This window comes from Aulonocara sp. 'chitande type north' Nkhata Bay, linkage group LG19 (genome assembly GCF_057382095.1).
Source record: "Aulonocara sp. 'chitande type north' Nkhata Bay isolate Kocher_YH1m ecotype deep benthic linkage group LG19, A_spYH_male_GT1.1, whole genome shotgun sequence".
NCBI lineage: Eukaryota > Metazoa > Chordata > Actinopteri > Cichliformes > Cichlidae > Aulonocara > Aulonocara sp. 'chitande type north' Nkhata Bay.
This window is the reverse complement of record NC_141362.1, coordinates 25,973,198-25,995,230: the sequence shown is the minus strand read 5'-3', so window position 1 is coordinate 25,995,230 and position 22,033 is coordinate 25,973,198. Positions and strand designations below refer to the sequence as shown.

At 44.6% G+C, this 22,033-nt stretch overlaps 1 protein-coding gene across 5 annotated transcripts in view; it reads right to left on the bottom strand.

Moving 5' to 3' along the window:
- pacrg (PARK2 co-regulated) overlaps positions 1-22,033 on the bottom strand; it is a 182,195-nt gene that overhangs the window by 86,471 nt on the left and 73,691 nt on the right. For all 5 annotated transcript variants that reach the window (XR_015126354.1, XM_086274372.1, XM_086274374.1 and 2 more), the window contains exon 3: positions 9,140-9,311. Coding sequence is in view for 4 of the 5 variants with exons in the window: in XM_086274372.1 (XP_086130498.1) it covers positions 9,140-9,311 (172 nt within the window). In the remaining variant the exon portion in view is untranslated. The remainder of the gene's footprint in view (positions 1-9,139; positions 9,312-22,033) is intronic.

Genomic DNA, 22,033 nt, shown 5'->3' with positions numbered 1-22,033 from the left:
AGGTGACACAAATTCACAGGAAAGCTCTTTCGTCATCTTGGCCAACTGGAGGTATCTGGTTCCTCCTCTTCATAAACTGTTGATGTTGCAACTAAAGAGATCTTTGTTTCTGTTACAGGGAACAAAGGCCACAACTTAATGACTGACTCTGAATCGACTTTGCTTTGGAGATCTTTTTAGAATTTCAGCTTGATTATCTGTTCAGTGTGGACTGGTTGTAGCAGTTTTCTTTAACAGCAGGTCTCTACCATTCCCTGTCGCGGGTGGTAGAGGCTAAAAACAGAACTAAAAGGCAGGAAATACTTGACATTCACCAGAAGCCAGAAAGCCGTTCTGGGAGTCCATCAACTGCTTATTTTTAGTGAAAAAATGCTATTTAAAAAAAAACATTTAAAAACTAGGTAATAGACAATCCTTACAAAACTACTGCAATAAATGGCATCCCTCTCTTCCTGTCAACATGGACCGCTTACCTGCAAACCCACATGTGAATGTTCCTTAGCACTTAGACAACATGAAAGCTGGGGGTTCCAAAAATTCTATTGAAATGTTGAACCTGTTTATAAAGATCATCAGAAACATGGCTAAATGACAAAATGAGTGGCACAGTGCTTCACACCAAAAGAAAAAGTTTGCTAAAAATAAGTTTTAAATAAAAAATAAAGGTGAAATTTCTTTTCACTGCCCTCGAGTCACAAAACCTAACGAAATAAAAAAGGTTTCTGGATTATTACCCCCATATCAGTGGTTTGTACACACACACACACACACACACACACACACACACACACACACACACACACACACACATACATATATATATATATGTACACACACACTGATTGGACAGTGTTGAAACAGCACTGCATATTTGTGGAGGAGTTATTTAGGCTGTCCTTCGTGATAAAGTCTACAGATTATCATAAACATAAGCAGCTCTGAGTTTTGTATTTTTAGCACAAACTCATGAACACAATTTCTACCGGCAGCACGTGTGTATATACTGTACACTGTAAAAAAAAAATCCTAAAAACACAGTAATGTTCTGGCAGCTGGGGCGCCAAAATAATACTATAAAATAACAGAAAATAAATTTTACATAGGATTTTACATAGGATTTTGCCTTTTTCAAGTGCTTTTAAACATTAAATTAGGAACATTTGAATGTGATTAAAATGTTAAATAAATGGTAAATGGCCTGTATTTGTATAGCGCTTTACTAGTCCCTAAGGACCCCAAAGCTTTACACATCCAGTCATCCACCCATTCACACACACACTCACACACTGGTGATGGCAAGCTACATTGTAGCCACAGCCACCCTGGGGCGCACTGACAGAGGTTTATAGGTAATTTCATTAAACAATGAAATTACCTATAAACAAGGTCAATGAATGCGGCAATATGAATAATAATACTTAAATGTACAGAAATATACAGTTAACAGTTGGTTTAAATAATAATAATGGATTGCATTTATATAGCGCTTTTCGAGACCCTCAAAGTGCTTTACAATTCCACTATTCATTCACTCTCACATTCACACACTGGTGGAGGCAAGCTACAGTTGTAGCCACAGCTGCCCTGGGGCAGACTGACAGAAGCAAGGCTGCCATATCGCGCCATCGGCCCCTCTGGCCTCACCAGTAGGTGGTAGGTGAAATGTCTTGCCCGAGGACACAACGACCGAGACTGTCCGAGCTGGGGCTCGAACCGGCAACCTTCTGATTACGAGACGAAATGCCAACTCTTGAGCCACGATCGCCCTAAATAACATTATTTGATGTAAAAAAAGTTTATAAGAATCATTTTATATATTTTTCCATAGCATTACATTTGAATTTAACAGTTCAATCTTTCAAATAATGGACAGATATTTGTGAAATTATGATACATTTGTGAATGTATTTTAACAATCTAAATATGCATATGTACAGACAAATATATTTAAAAAACAAGAAAATTATGTTTTATTACATTTACAGTGATTTTATGTTATTTTACATTTGAAATGTAAAATCACAGTCTATTTATGTAAATTTAATGATATTCTAGAAAAACAGTACAAAACTGTAAAATACACAGTAAAATACTTTTATATTACAACATTTTTTTTACAGTGTATGCTTCAAGATGAGTACAAAATTGATTGTAACAAAATTGATAGCAACACTATATGAATAGCCCTGCATGTAGCTCAAAGGCTTCCAGAAGTGAGAATAATGACTAATTAACTTCCAGAAACTGCTACTGTGAGTCCCTGTCTAAATGAATGGAGCCTGAAAGTGGTTCTACCTGCCTCGAACTAACCTGTAACAGTAACTAACCCAACCAGTGGGATTACATGTTTGTGTGCAGCCAAGTTAAACCCTTTGTCTTTCAGAGGAATTGGAGGGACATTTGCGATCTCTGCCATGACAGAATTCTTCCATGAATCTCTATTCATTCATTCATGGATCTCTGTTTTTCTGACTGCTATTTAAGTCTTTGTACATTAGAATCAATATATATTTCAAGTCATTAGTAGAAATAGTAATTTACCCATACCTAGCTGCAGCACCTTATTCGAACTCACATAAGACTAATCGAGAAAGAGGAAAAGGGCACCAGCCCTAAAAGATTGTGTGTGAGCAGCAAAGAGAACAGCGTACTGCATCACTCAGTGCAAGTGTTAAAACAGCTAATATGCAAACATGGAGCAGTCCCGAGCACACGGAGCCACACTCTCATACACCACTCACACATCACACACACAAGCGTACCCGTACGTGTGCGCGTACATGAGTGCACATTCCAGTGCAAGCATTTTACAAGCAATGGGACAAAAATGTCAGCCTCATTCACGAGCACAGGCAGTGCTGAATGTGGCAGTAACAAAACACGAACCAAGTTACGCAATGTTAGAAGAGTCACATAAACAACATGAGGCTCAAAGGTTCAAGGAATATTGCATACGGCATTCATAAAAGACTATGTGAACCAGGGCCACTGCTTTGTGTCCATCTGAGAGCAGGAGAATGAGAAGGAGCGTGACTTTATCTGTGTCGGCGACAATGTGCGAGTGTGTGAGTGAGCGAGTGAGTGAATGAGTGTGTGCTGAATGAGCAAATGTATTGTGCTTCACGCCATCTCTCCATCGTTGCCTTAGTGTCTCCCCCGGATAGACAAGCGCAGTGATATCTGCCATCACCGAGATAAGGTGGAATGTGGAATGATAGGAATTTCAAACCTACATAACAAACAATGAAATTCTAATTACCAGCCAGCGCAAACAATTTTCCCTGCTGTGACATTTGGACCGCGGGACTGTTCAATTATTCATCAGCACTCTTGCCTCACTGCAAAAAAGAAAAAAAAAGAAAAAGAGAAAGGAAAAAAAAATTAAAAGAGCCAGAGTGGAAGGCAGCCGAGGGCCTGATATATTAATGCTGGTTTAAAACCTGTGTTGGGACAAATCTGAATAATCATCTATTCATGCTAAGGCCTGCTTCGTATTGAGCGTGGAAATAAAACAACGCTGACCCCGTATTCCGCTTCCTGTGAAATGTCAGAGGCAGGGGCGACACCTCGGAGAGTTTAGCAGTGAATTGTTCTCGCTCGGGGTATAAATACACTTCTGAGATCAGATGAAGATGTTCTCGTGCAGAGGCGTAACTGAGGATCTCCTTGTAATGAAAGTCTCATTTTAGTTCAAAGCCGAACAAATGCTCTGCCAATCAACTGCACGCAGGCATGGCTCAGAATCTTCCTCCTTGTTTAAGGACGCCAGAGAAAGCCCAAAACAACGGCGTTTCAAAAACATTCTGCCTTGTCTCCTGAGTCACCTTGGATCTGTTTGGCTGAACAAAACCATTTTTTACGACTTTACTTACACAAATTGATGTTTCATAGCAAACCATTTGTCATTTCAAACACACACCGGGAAAAAAAAAGCCTTCTGAAATGCGTCAACGCCACAAAAATATATTAAATGCTCTCGCCTCTTTTCCCACAGTAAGGTTTTCTTTCTAAAGCAAGCAAAAGGGAGCATGGTGTACAGTAGGAAAGAGTTCAGTCTTTAAGTCACTGAGGACAGGGGCCTCAGAGTATAATGTCAGCCAGAGCCTTCCTCATTGTGTATTCTCATTGGGTAACCTGCAGTCATCATCAAAATTCACCAGGGCCTGATGTGGCTCAGTCGCTCTGCAGATAAGAGTCTGCCAGCCACATTGAAGATGTATTAACGTCAGAGGAGAAAAATATATATCTTGCCATTTTAAACTGTGGATGGCTTTTTACTTTCTTCCTCTTTCTGCCATCCCTCCTTCTTTCCAACGCCATAGAAAAGTAATTAATCTGCAACAGAGACACGGACTGGCGGTTTTGCCTTGTGGATGGCAAAACGGGACTGATTTTTAATAAACGAAAAAGTTAATAAGGAGCAAGCCATTTAGAATTCCATTATCAGGGCGAAGTGTGTGTTTTCATTAGGGGCATAACCATCACCTTTGGTCTGGCCTCCAGAAGGCAAATGGCCAAAACTGCTGAGCGGTTTGAACTTATAAAATGCTGTCTGGGTTACTGAGTAGCCAAGTACCACTGTGTATAATGATTAGTTGTGTGTAAAGTGAGTGCTTCATTACAGAGGGCCAAATAGACATTTTGCTTTCACGTGCCTGTATAGAGACTTACAATCTATCTGTGGTGGTAGAGGAGGTTGCAAACACACTTGTGCAAGCAAAAGAAGGCAAACCAGTGCTTAAATTAATTATTAATATAAATACTTATTGACAAAAAACTTTGAAGCACTGACTGGTTATCTCATTTATCAACAAACTCCAGCTGAGCGGGGTTGAATTGCAGCTGGTAGTCCTTGCTCTGCTTAGTGTAGTGGCATCTCATGAACCAATTCTCCACCAGCTGCAGGTTTTGGTTGGAGTAACCCTCAATCTCACAGCATAGGAAAGGAAGGGCCATCTTCACCAGCTTCAACACGAGAAGGTGGATTTGAACAAGAGAAAAAAAAATCAATCAAAAGATTCAGAGAATCTGGAGAAAACTCTGTGCACAAAGGGCGAGCTTCACATTCAACACCAGATGCCTGTGATCTTTAGGCCCTTAGGTGGCACTGCATTAGAAACATGGAAATCACTGCCTGAAATCACAGTTTTCTGTGCCACCCAAAAATGTAAGTTGAAGTTCTATCATGCAAAGAAGAAGCCACAAAAGCTGCATCTCAGATGGAAAAACAAGCCTGTACATCTGAAAGCCACCGTCAATCCTGAGCTGTAAATACAGATTTTAAAGCAGTAACATGCTCACACCCAGGTGGCTTTTTCAGGAATGAGCTAGCATATTTCAGCAAGACAATGCTAAACCACATTAATCATAACAGCATGGCTTTGTAGTAGAAGAGTACAAGTTGCTGAACTGGCCAGCCTATAGTCCAGACCTTCCCACAAGTGAAATGTTTGTCACATTATAAAAAGAAAACTATGACAACAGAGATCAAGGTCAGCGGACCAGCTAGAATCTTACATCAGACCAAATTTGGGACAACACTGCTCTCCTAAAAGTCCACCAACTGGTCTCCTGAGTTCATTTATTGTTGTTAAATGAGAAGGCGATGCTACACATCGAAAAACATATGCCTGTCTCTTTTTCTTAAAATGGTAGATTTTCACATAATCATTTGATAAAATATTGTTTTATGAAATTTGCAAATCACTGCATTCTGCTTTTATTTACATTCCACAGAGCATCCCAACTTTTGGGAATCTGGGTTGTTATAAAGCAGTAAAGCGTACGCACACACGACACTTCGGAGTTGTTACACTGTATGATGTGAAACAGTTAAGACCGAGCAGCTTGTGCTCAGTGCGACTTTCTGCCAGGGTCAGTCTGTCACCGTGTCTCTGTGTCTCCAACAGCCCTGCCTGGTGTTGGCCGTCATGCCCCTCTGCCTCCACAGACATCCAACACCCACACATAAACAAGAAGCACACACACGTACACACCCCCAGCCAACTGCCCATGACATGAACACTACCGCAGGCTCACTGGGCGCCACTTAAAGGCTCCGACTTTGAAACTGACACGCCACTTGGCAGTGGCGCCAAACAAAAGAGTTTCTGTGTGTGTGTGTGTGTGTGTGTGTGTGTGTGTGTGTGTGTGTGTGTGTGTTTGAGACTTTGTGCCTGTGCATGTGCTGAAATTCTTTCAACAAAGCCACACTTTGCATTCCTCCAACTTCTTCTTTCCTTGTTCTTCCTTGTTCTTGCTGCACATGAAACCTTTCCTGTTCGCATCCCTATGAATTCCGAAGTCTATTTTTGAAGTCGTACACCACTTCGCCCTCAGGCACAACCTTTCGTGAGAGAGACTGTGCGCACGCGTGTAAACGTGTCAGCCTGGAAAGGTAAGGAGGCACAGCATGATGACAGAGTTAAATGTAGCATGTCATCACATTCATTGCAGATTATCAGGCATACTTTTAGAGCCAGCGTCTTCCGGCAAATGAAAAATAGAAAAACAGAAAAAAAAACAAGGACGCTTCACCCTGAGGGTTAATGCAATAATAGGAACTGTATGACAGCGAAACCAAATTAGGACGCCACATCAGGACTGGTTGTATAATATTAGAAGCGGCTGTAGCAGCAGACTGCAAGACAGGTGATTCTTTTCCTGGTAAAGCATGTTCTATTTTTGTTGCATCGAATCTCCAAAGCAAAGTCTGAGAAAAGTCTAAAAAAGATATGTATGTAAATATAATAAATATATATTATCTATAAAACCAAAGTGAGAAATCCATTTTCATTAAGGTCAGATTCCTTAACCCTCTAACTCTTGCCCCTTACTCCTAACTATAACGTTACCAGGCCCTTTATTTGAGTGATTTTCAAATGTGAAAGTTAGATATTCACGGTTGGAAATTCATTTTCATGGTCCCAGTCTATGACCCAGCTTTTGTGTTTTGACTTTTGATTCAGGTTTATTTAATATTCTGTTCCTAGTATTTCATTATTATAGTTGTGATCTCCGTTTGTAGCCTTAGTTTGTTATCTAGGCTTTAGGTTTTCTGTTATCATTCCTCTCTGTGTTCCCCGTCCTCTTGTGTCTAGTTTCCTGTGTTGTTGTAGCGCCCTGTGATGTCTGTCTCTCTCTCTTTCTTGTCCCTTGCTCTCTCACTCTCTGTCTTTAGGTCATGTCTGTCATGTGATTCTTATGTTCTAGTTTGGCTATTGCTTGCTTCCATGTCTTTTTATCCCCTGTAGTGTAAAGCTCAAATGTCCTTGTCCAAGTCTCAGTGCTCTTGTCACTTCCTGTTTTATTCTGATAGTCACTTGTCTTGTGTGCAAAATGTTCAGTTTCTCATCAGCAGTGTTGGTCAAGTTACTTGAAAAAAGTAATCAGTAACTGATTACTGATTACTTCCCGAAAAAAAAGTAATCCTGTTACTTTACTGATTACTTATTTTCAAAACTAATTAGTGACTTAGTTACTTTTTAAAACAGGATTTACACCCTAAATAGGTAATAAAGCAAGAGATCTTTCAGCCCAATTCTACTTTTTCTGCATAATCCATCATATAAAATGCAACCAAATGAAAAAGTCTCTTTTTAAAACTTGTTTCATTAGTTTTAATCTTTTAACTTTATGCATCAAGCATACATTAAATTATATGCAACATTCTCTGACTGGAAGAAATTTGTTTAATATTTAAACCTATTTTCTGCACATTCCAGCACATAAAATAAAATAGTTTTTTGTGTTTACACTCACTCTTTCAAATAGATGCAAGTAAAACACAGCAGAAAATAAATAAAATCAATGACCCAGCGGTCCTGTTGCTCTATTTTCACCTGTATAGCAGGAGTGGGGCAGGCGGAGGTTTGCCCTGGTGCAGGTGTGTCGCAGAGATCAGTGGAAGGATACGGCAGTTTCTCTGTGAATTTCACATTCCAGTGGCAGTGCACTTGGTGCTTGCTTGGAAGTTTAGGGTTTTTTTTCGCTGTAAAAGGTTTTCTTCCCACGCAGTGAACAGCGGACGGTAATGTTTTTGTCACTTTTTACAGAATTAAACTCTCCCGCACTCATTATATTATCCATTTTTGATCTGCACACAGCTGTTGCCACTAACGTCGCAGTCGCTTACGTCATTGTCATGAGACACTCTTGCAAAAAGATCAGTTTTAGTAACGCAGTAACGCAGCGTGCTAAAGGGAAAGTAACAGTAATCGAATTACCTTTTTTGCAATAGTAATTCCTTACTTTACTTGTTACTTGTTACAGTTTTAGTTTTGTAATCTGTAATTCCAGCAATAAAGCTGTGTTTTGAGTTCAGTTCCGTCTCCGAGAGTCCTGCATTTTGGGTCCTTTCCTGCCTGCTTCCCACAGCGTAACGGCAGATATAGCCTCCATGCCCGTATAGTGAAGCCAACATTGGCTGTGATTGCAAAAAGACCTCTGCTTACGTAGAAGCAGAGGCCTTGCAGTACAATGACTCTCTCCTCCTGAAACCTCAGTGAACAATTTCCTAGCCAGTTCATGGGTTCAGTAAAAGGAATGCCTTTTAGTGTCAGAGATCATAAGCTAATGAGGCTGCCACCAAATAGTGAATAATGAAATAATGACATGCAAAAATATTTATTAAGGCTGCAGTTCAAGTCTGAGATGATTACTCTGCTGTCTATCAGTGTTAAAATAATAATAATATTTACATATACAAAGGTTTGGAAAAGTAATGTAAATGATGATGAAGATGATGAGGACATTTTGTTGCCAAAGCTAATTGAAAGGCTGCTATATTTTAACATCACAGAAAATTGCCATGATAATAACTCTGTGTGATTGCAAAGCAGACTTTAGCCCTGAAAAGTAATCATTAAAACCGTCAAGTTACACATATTTAAAACTTCATCTGTGGTTTCTCTCTCCTTCTAATTAGCTTTAAAGATGTGATTTTCACGTTAAATCCGGCTCCTCGCTTCTACTAACACTGTAACTGACTTGGATTTGTCTCCAGGTGACTATACATTTCCCTGAGAAAACGAGAGAGTGAAGCGAAGGTAAAATGACATGACACACTGGGTCACGTGAGAGAGGAGCTCTGTTTTGTGTGGTTGGTAAACCGTGAGTGCGGGCACCCTCCCAGACTTACTCCTGATGGGCATGATGAGCTGGGGGATGACAGGCAGGATCTTGGGGCCTCCGCGGTCCAGCATGTCATGGATTCCCTGGCGGGCGAAGAGCTCATACGGAAAAGCAGTCTCAGTTAAACCATCAAAGAACAGTGGCAGGTAGTGGTGGTAGTCCAGTGTCTCCACGTCCACCTGAGGACAGAAACACACATTTATATCACAGGTAACATTAGCTCCCTATTAATCTTACTATTAAACTTAATAAAAGTACTTAATCTTAAGCTTGTCTCATTAAAGCTTTGGGTGTGTAACAGAAGGTTATAATTGTAAAAGCTCAGATTTTGAAATTTAAGTCAAATTTAAGTCAAAACTTTAAATAAGCCACTCCAAAACCTTCATTTTGTTTTGTTTTTTAGCCATTCAGAGATGGACTTGCTAATGTGTTTTTAATCATTGTGCTGCTGCATAAGTGTGGCTGAACTTCAGGGCACAAACTGATGGATGGACATTGTCCTTCAGGATTTTCTGGTACAGAGCAGAATTCAGGGATCCATCAGTTATAGCAGGTTGTCGTGGACCCACACTATCACACCAATGTTCTTTGGACTGATGAGACAAATGTTGAATTTTATTTGTAAACGCTGCGTCCTGCTTGCGACGGAACTACCTCAACGATGCCATTTATTCCTAGTGTCTTTCTTATTGCTGAATTGTGAACTCTGACCTAATTGAGGCGAGTGAGCCTTGCGTGTCTTTAGATGTTGTTCTGGGTTCTTTTGTCACCTCCTGGATGTGTTGCTGATACACTCTTGGAATAATTTTGGTAGGCTGGCCACTCCTGGGAAGGTTCACCACTGTCCAAGTTTTCTCTATTTGGGGACAATGGCTGTCACCATAATTCACTGGAATCCCAAAGCCTTAGAAATGGCTTTGAAACCCTTTCCAGACTGATCATGCCAATGATTTTGTTTCTCAGCTCTTTCATTAGATGGTGGTTAGATGCTTCTCCTTGAGATCTTTTAGTCTTCTTCACTTTGTCAGGTTATATTTAAGCAGTTCAACAGGTCTCACAGTAGTCAGGCCTGCTTGTGGCTAGTGAAATTGTTTTCACATAAGATCAGGAAGATTTACATTTTTTTCACTTGATAAACGAATCATAATTTAACACATATTTTTATTTATTTGTCTTATCTTCGTCTAATCTTTGAAATTGTTTGATGATCTGAAACATGCAAGTGTGACCAAAACCGCTTATCCTTGTCAGGGCTAAATGTGATCAATATGGGAAAAAAAAGCAATCGGGAAGGGGCCAAATACTTTCTCACAGCATTGTTATATTCTGGATTACTCCCTTAAACGTAAAAAAAGAGTAGTGTGTGTTAAATGTGAAAGAGGTCCTGATTAAGTTTCAGGATTCGGTGAGCTGGTGAATGTGTTGCTTACAGCCGTGAGGCCCCCTCTCATTCTTTGCCCTTTCTCTTTGTTTGTCCTTGGCTCTGCACAAAACTAGGGCTAAATCTCCTCTTGCCCTCATTTATAACCCTCACAGTGAACACATACACTCACTTACACACTCTCACACACACGCACACACTGCTAGGGGACAGCTGTTCAGAAGATCATGACACCACAGCATGTGGCGTCCTGTGGGGGCTGACATGTTAACACCTGTTTACACCATTTACAGGACAGACAGAGAGACGTGCAGAAACAATCAGGTGGTAGATGAAGACATTTGTCCGGCTACAGGCTGCTGGCAGACTTTGATGTTGTTCAGCTGTGTTTGTGTCTATTGCGTGACACGTGAAAGTGAAGTCTTTCATGTGTAAGAAGCTATTGGGCTAGAGCCACTCAGGCACAATGAACTCGAATGCACAGGTGATCCAAAGGAAGCTGTCCTTGAGTTACGAAATGCACGCAAATCTTACATCTAGCCGTGGCTCACACAGCATGTGCACCGAGGTACCAAGTGTGTATCAATATATGCTTTAGTGCACAGGCAAAAAAGGCTATAAGAATTACAATAAAGTCACCTTCCTAAAACTCCAAAGTACTGAAATAATTTTTAAGTGACCACGTGCATGTTCACATGAATTCTTGTGACAATGTGCTCTGTGTTATTCACTTTATCTGTCAGTGGCTTTAATGTTGTTGATGATTGGTGTGTACAGGCGCACCCTACTGGGCCACGCTGCTCTGTGCTGAAATGTCACCCAGGCAGTGACACTGTGTGCTTTTAAGTCCCTCGCCCCACTGCCGGTCAGAGCCGAGACTTCAAAGCAGGGCTGACCGCCTTTACCTCGCTCAAGCTGCCAAACCTCCCTGTCGCACAGCTAACTGCCCCCCCACCCCGGGTAAACACAGAGATGGAGGAGGACAGACTAAAGATGGAGACAGGGCAAAGATGGCGACAGAGATGGAGAGTTTGCGCACAGTTTGCGAGAGACAAGGCTGATTGCTTTGAGGCAATTTGCAACCTTGACCTTTCCCCGCGTTTGGTCAAGATGATCACCGTGAGTCAGGCTGACTGGAGACAAGAACAAAAGCAAACACGAGCCCAGAGAGCAGGGGTGGACAGGGGATGAGAGGGTGAGGAGAGGCGAGATGACACTACATCACCGTGCTGCTCACTAGCCAGTGGCAGTCAGTGGTACACAGGGACACGTCATGCCATAAGCAGCTTTTCTGGATGAGGCTACAGAAATAACACAAACAGCAGACACAATAAAACACTATCACAAAACCCCTTTTTAACCAGTACACTTGGCCTTGTAGAAGCAACTTTAAAATCCTTAACTATTAACACTGGACATAGCAGGCAGTGAATTTCCCAATGTATTATTTAAATACTGCTACATTAGAAACAATGCTAGACATAAAGTAGGATATTTCATTCAGCTGTAAATGAGATAAATTGAATTATTATTATGGAATTAAATAACATAAAAAGGGAGGAAAAACACCCTAATTTGAGTAAATGGAAAAGAATAATACAAAACTACAGCCTATAGAAAAAAATACCCACAAAATGCAATTAGTTTAAATGTAAAAAGATGTGAACTCTACACCAAAATGTGAAAACCTATGTGATATCTTTCCCCCCTAGCTTTAAATTATGCTTTAACGTAATATGCGACTTTTTAAAATGAATTCTTACTTGCAGAAACAAAAAAATGACACACAGGAGAGGAAAAAGTCAAAGTAATACCTGGGGCTAACAGAAAGTGGCACACGCAGTTTTACTTTTCACTGTTAGCACATGATCTGCTCTCACACGACTACATTGTGAACCTGCGATGTTGCGTGAATAATTACCTGAAGCATTAATTTGCTGCTGTTGTGAACTCTGATGCTCATAATCAAAATCACATAAACAAGCACTTAGGGACTGACTGAAGATTCCAGTTAGCACCGGCAGAGTGAGGACAATCAGCAAACACTCCTGCAAGCTCGCACTGTTTCACATAAACACATACATTCCTGGGGAATCTTAATCAGACACTGTGCTGAGCGCTAACTCTTCCATCCGCTATTGATTGTCCGCCCAGGTTTGTTTGTCTTTGGGTGCCTGAGGGAATCCCTCCGGAGTCTGGGGAGTCAATGAGAGTGGAGCACAGAAAGACTATCAGCCCAGCAGCAGCAATTAGCCCTGGGACTCAGACCTGCGTGTCTCCTCTGGTCAGCGCTGCAACGGCAGACAGACAACAACAGAAGCAGGCCAGCCTCTGCTCATTAAACAGCGGTATCAGAGGCCCCTGACAGCCACAGGAGACCAGGAGGAACAGAAAACAGCAGGTTGCCACTTTAAATACATAATACCTGGACGCCATTTGGTGTGAGGTGTGTGAATACATGTACATGCGACTCCATATGAAGCCCGGGAGTGTGCACAGACATGATAAGCTGCCGTTTTTCAGTGGCAGTATTATTTCTGATACACACTCTGGGGACATAGAGGCTATAGAGGGAGTGTGAAAGTGACACGGAAAATGGCGGGGGGTTGTTTTGGGGGGTTTGAACCTGAGGTAAGTGCCGTGGACTATGTCACATGTGATCTGATGTAACAAACAACACGCTGACACTTCCCATTACATCGACTGTTAGGTTGTGGGTCCAAGGTTTTGGAGGGGGCAGGAGTTGCTGTGTGTAAACTTACATTTCCAAAAGAGCAGCAGCAGACATCTAATCAAACTAAAGTAGCTGATCAAATCCTGGCCTGGTGACGCACTGGTGTTGTACCTGCAACTGAACTTTTGCGCGGAAACAAAAAAACACTGTCATCTTATCTTGCTGTCTTAGTGAAGCCTGCCTCATAGAACAGGCACGAAACAGCCTGCACTGCAGCTGTTTGACAGTGATGCTATTTTAATTGATGATGCCATAATGACTTGACCTGGATTCTGCCTCCTGTTAACACAAGTACAGGTTGCTGTATTTAGATGAGCTGCAGATGAGGTGCTGTCAATTATTTCAGCTTTAAGAGGAGAACAGGTTTCCTATTGGAGCTGCTAACACTGTGAGTCATTCACCGCACAGTCAGAGTAGCCAAACAAGCATCCATTAGTTCTGCCGTAAATGTATTACACAAGACCAAAAAAGAATACAGAGCTCACACATGACAGAAAAAAAAACAGTGTGCGTGCATCTAAAAGATAGGCCCAGGAGAGAAATACACCCTAGAAGAGCTATCAGTCATGAGGGATGCAGGAGGCAGGTGTGAACCAACCGGCACTAAAAATAACCACACACAGCACAACAGTGTAGTCTGGGCTCCACCATGTAATTAACTAACCAAACACTGACTGTACATTGTGTGTTGGTCAGGGTTTTTTTTCTATAACCTGTGTTGTTCGGCAGCTTCAGCAAGCAGGATCATGATCTGTTGAGCCAAACACTCTTGCCTTGCTCTATGAACTCTCTATAGATGCCTCTTCTTAGTCAATTTCTTTTTTTATTCATTTTAATAAACAGATAGTGTACCGATGCCAAAGTTGACAGATGGGGAGGGTCAGATTAGCAAGAGAAAAGAAAAAGATGATGATGATGAAAGAGATGACAAACTGGGGAAAAGATAGAAAAGATTAAAAAAAAATAAGAGAAAAAGCACAAATAAAGTCAGATTCTGTTTCATTTTTATATGCATGCATTCTTCTTTGGTAGATCTCAGATTACAGCACAGTCAGTCTGCAGCCACATCATCATGACTGAGCAAATTTTCTGAAATTTTCTTACATGAGATTTAAAAAAGGAAATTAAATTAGTTGCAGAGTTCAGTGTATCTGAGTGTGTGCAGAAACATTTATCTCCTGATTGGTATTTTGTTAAGAAGTCTTGTTGCTATGATCATAGTAAGCTGTGAATAAATTTGATATCCTCCGTGTCTTTTTGCAGCAATATAACACATATCACATATTTACAAACCTTGCTAAGCATACTGAGGACGGCTCAGGATACCGTGTTTGTCAGATTTTGTCCGTTTTTGTGGTGAACAATCCCAAATGCAAACTCTTGGGCAGATGAAACCACCTTTTACTGAAAGCAAAACAAAATACATGCACATGTCATGCAGTGCAGGAGTGCCAGGAAAACACAGGAAGTTCAGAAACAGAACTCGGTACACAACATGAAATTAAGGCAAGCTGAGGAAATAAATGCACAAGAGGTAATTAGGGCAAAGGGGACACAGCTGGGAACTACATACAGCTGAACTAAATCTGAATAATGAGACACGGGAAGCAAAAGCACAGACACATGTCTATCAAAATAACACAGGACGTAACTAATGGCCAGTGACATCCTCCAGCATGCAACGGCATAGAGCAGGGGTGTCCAACTCCAGGCCTCAAGGTTTTAGATATCGCCTGGGTCAACACACCTGAATCAAATGATTCGTTTATTACCAGGCCTCTGGAGAACTTCAAGACATGTTGAGGAGGTAATTTAGCTATTTAAATCAGCTATGTTGGATCAAGGACACATCTAAAACCTGCAGGACACTGGCCCTTGAGGCCTGGAGTTGGACACCCCTGCTCTATGCCGTTGCATGCTGGAGCAGCAGGTTGTGGGTCGCAGATGACAACAGACTCAGTAAACTGATCCACAAGACCAGCAATGTTGTGGAGCTGGAGCTGGACTGTCATGGTTTGCCGGGGCAAGCTGTGTGGAGTGAAGAATAACGGACCCAAAGCCTGGCACAGGCTGAGATGCAATGAGGGAGCTTTATTGACATGTGGTGGAAGTACAGACAGCAACGGTGGTGACGAGGACAAAAACTAAGACAAACCTAGACTGGGAAAAAACTAGCAAACGAAAATGAACCCTAAGCTCACGGGACGAAACACAGGATGACGCCAGGATGAGACACAGTGACACAGGGAGGTGACACAGACGGACCGACAATGAGCATAGGTAACACACACTATATATACATACGGAGGGGAACGAGGAATGCAAAAGAGGAGGGAGGCACAGCTGATTCTAATTGACAGCTGTGCCTCCCAGTCACAGCAGCAGTGACAGAGAGTGTCTGTCAAGGCTCTGTCCGGCTCCTAATGGGATGTTCTTGTTGTTGCCAGCGGATAACTCTCATCCTGTGTTCTGGACTAGAGTTCAAAGAGAGCCTGGACTCTGCAGAGCTCTTGGGGCTGCAAGGACGGAGAAGACAGGAACAGACGACAGAGTAAAAAGTAAAACAGGAAACACAGAACACAGGGGAACACATAACAAAACCTAGAACTAGAACTCAAGAAATACTAAAAGACTAAGGAGCTAGACAGCGTGAGAACGAAACCAAAAACAAAAAGTCCAAAACATTAAAATACACTGGTCACCGACCCAGAACCATGACATGGACTCCCTTAAAGTGGTGTCGGAGAGGTGGGCCTTATCTAAGATAAGGACACCTCCCACCCACTCTATGACGTGCTGGCCAAACACAGGAGCAGGTTCAGTGAGAGACTGAGGCTACCCATAATGCACCACTGAATGGCACAGGAAATCATTCCTGAGAACACAATAGGCAAACTAAGAATCAAACTGCAGACGATTAATAATCACTAGAACTCAGGATAATGACAATGTTACACTAACTCCGGGCATTAATGCGATGTGATTGTAGTAATACATCAGTGCTCCCTGTCATTGATATTTCTTTAACCAGAAGCCCTGGAAATTCTCCACCACTTACTTTTTCCTTTTAAAACATGATTTAACACTAATAACATAACAATAAAAAAAATAACCTTTTTTACCCAACAAAATAATAGTAATTATTATACATAAAATAGAGTACGTATATTCAGAGTTTTCTCTAGTAAGCTAGCAGATGCCGTGCTGAGCGGAAGCACTGAGAACATTTTATTAGACCAAAATTTCAGCCACTGCTTTAACACATCAAACCAGCTCATAAAAATATAAAGAAGTTTAGAAAAGGAATAAAGAACCAGACAAATCTTGTGACTTAGAACTGTTTTACCGATTCATTCAACATGTCCATCCACTAAATATCTATTAATTACAGAATATGATCTTTGTATGATTTTGTTTATTTTATCAATGGAAATCAACTCAAAGCGTCTTGCTCTACCTAAGAAGGTCTGCTGCTCTCCAACAATTAGGATTATCACTAAGGCTAATCTCTCTGTAACTCCAGAGTGGTACAGAGCTGGTATTCCTTGACCTTTATCGCATCATAGGGGTTTGGCTTCCTAGATTATCAAATAATAGGTACATAAAGCATTGGATTAAATTGTTATTCAGGGGGAGCATTTCCCAGTCATTGTTTAAATCCCCCCCGAGTGTGGAGGCCGAGGTTTTTTTATGAAGATCAGATGAATCCGCCATGACACAAGTCAATAAGTAGGAAAGGTCAGTTCACCATCAACATGACACATACTGTGTGGATAGCAAAATCACTCTTACTGCTATAAATGCATAAACTGTAAAGTCGATACTAACGTCAATAGTTGGCCAGAGATGCTCAGCATGTTTAGTTCGAGATTCATCTTATATATAAAAAAAACATGAATTCAGCTTTCAATTTTTTTCCACACACAGAACAAAGATAACAATACACATAGGAAAATCGTGCCTGAACAGATGTGTGCAAACGTTTTTTTTCTGTAGAGGTTGCTGAGTTAGACAAATCCTGAGAAATAACAGCTGGTGCCCACCTGACTGTAGGTTGCTGCTAACTTAAAATACCACTGAAGCACTTTTGTACATCCAGCTTCCTGTTCTCTGTGAAACTGTTAACACATGTTGACGTCTCCTCATTAACTAAATTAACACAGTGGCAGCAACATAAGTTCTGGCTTTGACATAAATATTGTCTTTTATTTTGAACAAAACTGTGTTTGGGTGGATGCTGCACCTCTTACACACAGCTTTTTTTTCTTTCTTTTTTAAAAATAAGCTGTTATAGCAGCACCTCTCCAACATTTCAGAAACATTTCGTGAGCGCACAGCACAGACAAGTAATAATTTATTCATACTAATCCAAGCTTGTTTCCAACTGTGCCACAGGTGCACAGCACACCTGTGGCCACAATGTTTCCAAAAATCAGTCGGCATGCTGCGTGAGCTCACTGCGAATACGAGACAGGGGGGGGGAAAAAATTAAAGGGAAAAGGATGAGAATATTTTGACTTCCTTGTGTCATGGTCCTGGGCCATGTGGGCCCAGTATTCTTAGTTTTCATGTATTTTTGTATTTTGTTCTTTATTTAGGCCATGCTTCCTGGGTTGATCTGTTACGTTGTTCCTTATGTGTTTTCCCTTCGTGACTCTCACCCCCTGTGTTACCACCTCTGTGTTCCGTATTCCAAGCCATAGCTTTTCCTTAGTTTATTTCCAGTTTAGGTTTTCGTTTGAACGGTTACTCTTATGCTGCCTTCACTCTGTTTTGTTCCTTTTCATCAGCCATAATAAACGGCTCGCTTTTGTTTAAATCCACTCCTGCATCCTCGCCTGTGTTCGCACCTGGGTCCACCACACACGTTTCCGCACGGTCTGCCTCCGCAGACCCTGACAGTACGACGCGACCATGTCGGACCCAGCGACACAGAGGAGGGGGATCGTCCGGACAGTGGAGTCTCTATGCGACAAGTGGCTGCACTGTTCCAGTGAGGAGGAACGAGAGGAGTTCGCCCGCCAAGTAGGGGTGTGCGTATCTGTGTTCCCCTGGTTATGGGAGACGCTGCACCCCCTCGTCAGCGACTTTCTCGTCTCCACCCTCCAACTCTGTCCGCAGGAGCAGCGGCCCGGTGGGCGTGCACCTTCACCAGAGCCGTGCCGTTGCGCCGTTTCCCCGCTGTCTCATGAGCCAGTAGCGGTCAGAGTTGGAACAGTGAGGCTCGCCACAGACACACCTTCCGCCCGCACCCCGCCGGCTTCCGCGTCTTCACCGCGGTCTGGCCGCACGGCGTGGTGCACGGAGACAACGGAAGCCATAGACTTTGGCGAGGAAGAGCGGCAGCAGGTGTTACGGGCTTATCGGGAGGACGAGCTCCGGTGGAAACCCTGGCTCATCCCGGAGGAGGACCTCTCACCTGCTGCACAGCCTACCAGCCGCTCGCCGTCTCCGATCCGCTTAGGCTATTTTTCGCCTGTCTCATTTCTGGCAAGGATGGGGGCGGACGACGGGGAACTCACCACTACGTCACCCTCTGTGTTGGCGCCATCAGCGCCCATCGCGCCAGCTTCCTCTGCTCGAAGGAGGCGGCGCGCCCGCCGCCATAAACCGGACAATGCTAAAACTACAAAACATGAAGTGGACGGCGGGTTCATTTTTGATAGAGCTATTTTTGTCGACCCTGAGTCTGCCATTTCTCGGACTGTTTTTTCTGAGCCTACTCCTTTTCCTGCTCGTGTTTCTCCTCCCAGGCCAGCTCAGTTAGCTCCCTCGCAGCCCTTCACAGCTCAGTTAGCTCCCTCGCAGCCACCCTCAGTTCAGTTTCCTGTGTCCCCCTCAGTTCAGTTTCCAGTGTCCCCAGTGCCACTTTCAGTTCAGGCCCCAGTAGCTCCTGTGCCGCCTGTAGCGCAGGCCCCAGTAGCTCCAGTGCCGCCCGTAGCGCAGGCCCCAGTAGCTCCAGTGCCGCCCGTAGCGCAGGCCCCAGTAGCTCCAGTGCCGCCCGTAGCGCAGGCCCCAGTAGCTCCAGTGCCGCCCGTAGCGCAGGCCCCAGTAGCTCCAGTGCCGCCAGTAGCGCAGGCCCCAGTAGCTCCAGTGCCGCCAGTAGCGCAGGCCCCAGTAGCTCCAGTGCCGCCAGTAGCGCAGGCCCCAGTAGCGCCAGTGCCGCCAGTAGCGCAGGCCCCAGTAGCTCCAGTAGCCCAGTCCCCGATAGCAGTACGGTCCGCTGGTCAGCTTAACATTCAGCCAGGGGTCCCAAATCTCTCTGGCTCTGCATCAGCTCCTGCTGGGAGCTCGGATGAGCTCATCCAGGACTCCGCGGCTCCCACGCCGCCATCTACCTCGTCAGCTGGGGGGCCCGAGGAGCCCGTTCAGCCTCCCGTCTCCGCTGGAGGGTCCGAGGGGCCCGTTCAGCCTCCCGTCTCCGCTGGAGGGCCCGAGGAGCCCGTCCAGCCTCACGCCTCGTCAGCTGGAGGGCCCGAGGAGCCCGTCCAGCAACCTTCCTCGTCAGCTGCGGGTTCAGGAGAACCGCACCAGCCTCATGCCACGTCAGCTGGAGGGTCCGAGGGGCCCGTTCAGCCTCCTGTCTCAGCTGGAGGGCCCGAGGAGCCCGTCCGGCCTCACGCCTCGTCTGCTGGAGGGCCCGAGGAGCCCGTGCAGCACCATGCCACATCAGCTGGAGGGCCCGAGGAGCCCATCCAGCCACCTTCTGCTACGCCTGGTCCAGCCTCTGCTTCTGCTACGCCTGGTCCAGCTTTGGCTTCTGCTCCTCCCGGTCCAGCTCCGGCCTGTGCTTCGTCTGCTGCAGCTCCGGCCTGTGCTTCGTCAGCTGCAGCTCCGGCCTGTGCTTCGTCAGCTGCAGCTCCGGCCTGTGCTTCGTCAGCTGCAGCTCCAGCCTGTGCTTCGTCAGCTGCAGCTCCAGCCTGTGCTTCGTCAGCTGCAGCCTCAGAGCCTTCATCCTCTGCAGCCTCAGAGCCTTCATCCTCGCCCGGTCCGGCCTCTGCATCAGCTGCTCCTGCTCCGCCTGGTCCGGCTCCGGCTTCAGCCTCAGAGTCTTCGTCCTCGCCTGGCCCAGCCTCAGAGTCTTCATCCTCGCCTGGCCCAGCCTCAGAGTCTTCGTCCTCGCCTGGCCCAGCCTCAGAGTCTTCGTCCTCGTCTGGCCCAGCCTCAGAGTCTTCGTCCTCGTCTGGCCCAGCCTCAGAGTCTTCGGCTTCTGCTCCTCCTGGTCCAGCCTCAGCCTGTGCTTCGTCTGGTCCAGCCTCAGCCTGTGCTTCGTCTGGTCCTGTGCCCACCGGGCCATGGCCAGCACGCCTGACACTGGAGAGCCGCCGCTGCCTTCCGCGCAGCCGGCCTCCTGAACTGCTCCGTCGTCTCCCTCGCCGCCGCCGCCGCCGCCGCTGCCTTCCGCGCGGCCGGCCTCCTGAACTGCTCCGTCGTCTCCCTCGCCGCCGCCGCTGCCTTCCGCGCGGCCGGCCTCCTGAACTGCTCCGTCGTCTCCTTCGTCGCCGCCGCCATTGCCTTCCGCACGGCCGGCCTCCGGACCAGCTCTGCCACCTGTGCCACCCGCCTGGTCGGCCCCCCGACCGTGTGACCCGTGAACTCTTGTGCCTGTGGGCTCTGGGTCGGCCCCCTGAACCTTATTTGGACTTCGGTCATGTGCTCCTGTGTTTTCTGTTGTTTGTTTTGTTTCCCGTTCTGGTCCCTCCGTCCTGGTCCCCCGCCTCCCGCCCTGGGTGGGTTGTTTTCTGTTTTGGTTTTGTTTCTCGGGTTTGGGCTGTCGGGTGCCAGCCCTTTAGGGGGGGGTGATGTCATGGTCCTGGGCCATGTGGGCCCAGTATTCTTAGTTTTCATGTATTTTTGTATTTTGTTCTTTATTTAGGCCATGCTTCCTGGGTTGATCTGTTACGTTGTTCCTTATGTGTTTTCCCTTCGTGACTCTCACCCCCTGTGTTACCACCTCTGTGTTCCGTATTCCAAGCCATAGCTTTTCCTTAGTTTATTTCCAGTTTAGGTTTTCGTTTGAACGGTTACTCTTATGCTGCCTTCACTCTGTTTTGTTCCTTTTCATCAGCCATAATAAACGGCTCGCTTTTGTTTAAATCCACTCCTGCATCCTCGCCTGTGTTCGCACCTGGGTCCACCACACACGTTTCCGCACGGTCTGCCTCCGCAGACCCTGACACCTTGGAGGTCACAATAAGAGGAGCAAGACTGGAATAGGCAAACGATAAGCGAGGGAAAGAGGAGTGAGTCACTCTCGCTATCTCCCCTGATAGCTGTTTCCATCTAACAAGCATGCAAGTATGCTCAATTCAAAGCACTAGTAGCCGAGTGCATGGTGTCAATTGAAATGATACCTAACACAGGCTGGATGAGACAATTTCGTGGCTTCAAAGATAGTTCAAAACTGGGACATAGTGAGTTATGAATTTTATGTGAACCAACCGCTCTCTCTCGCTCTCTCTCTCTCTCTCACACACACACACACACACACACACACACACACACACACACACACACACACACACACACACACACACACACACATATAAAAACATGCATACAAGTACATGCTGAGATGAAAAGAACTTTATTTAGGTACGCAGTCGTCTTAAATGGGGTGTTGAGGATTAAAAGCAGGAGGTTGTTATTAGTGTAACAAACATTAGCCAGGCGAGCCGAAGGAGCGACCCTGTAAGACAGTGTTTCCATTGAGAATCTGTTTCTATTAACACTGTTGTTAAAGGTGACGAATATTCACGGTAGATGTTACAAGCTGCAAACTGTTG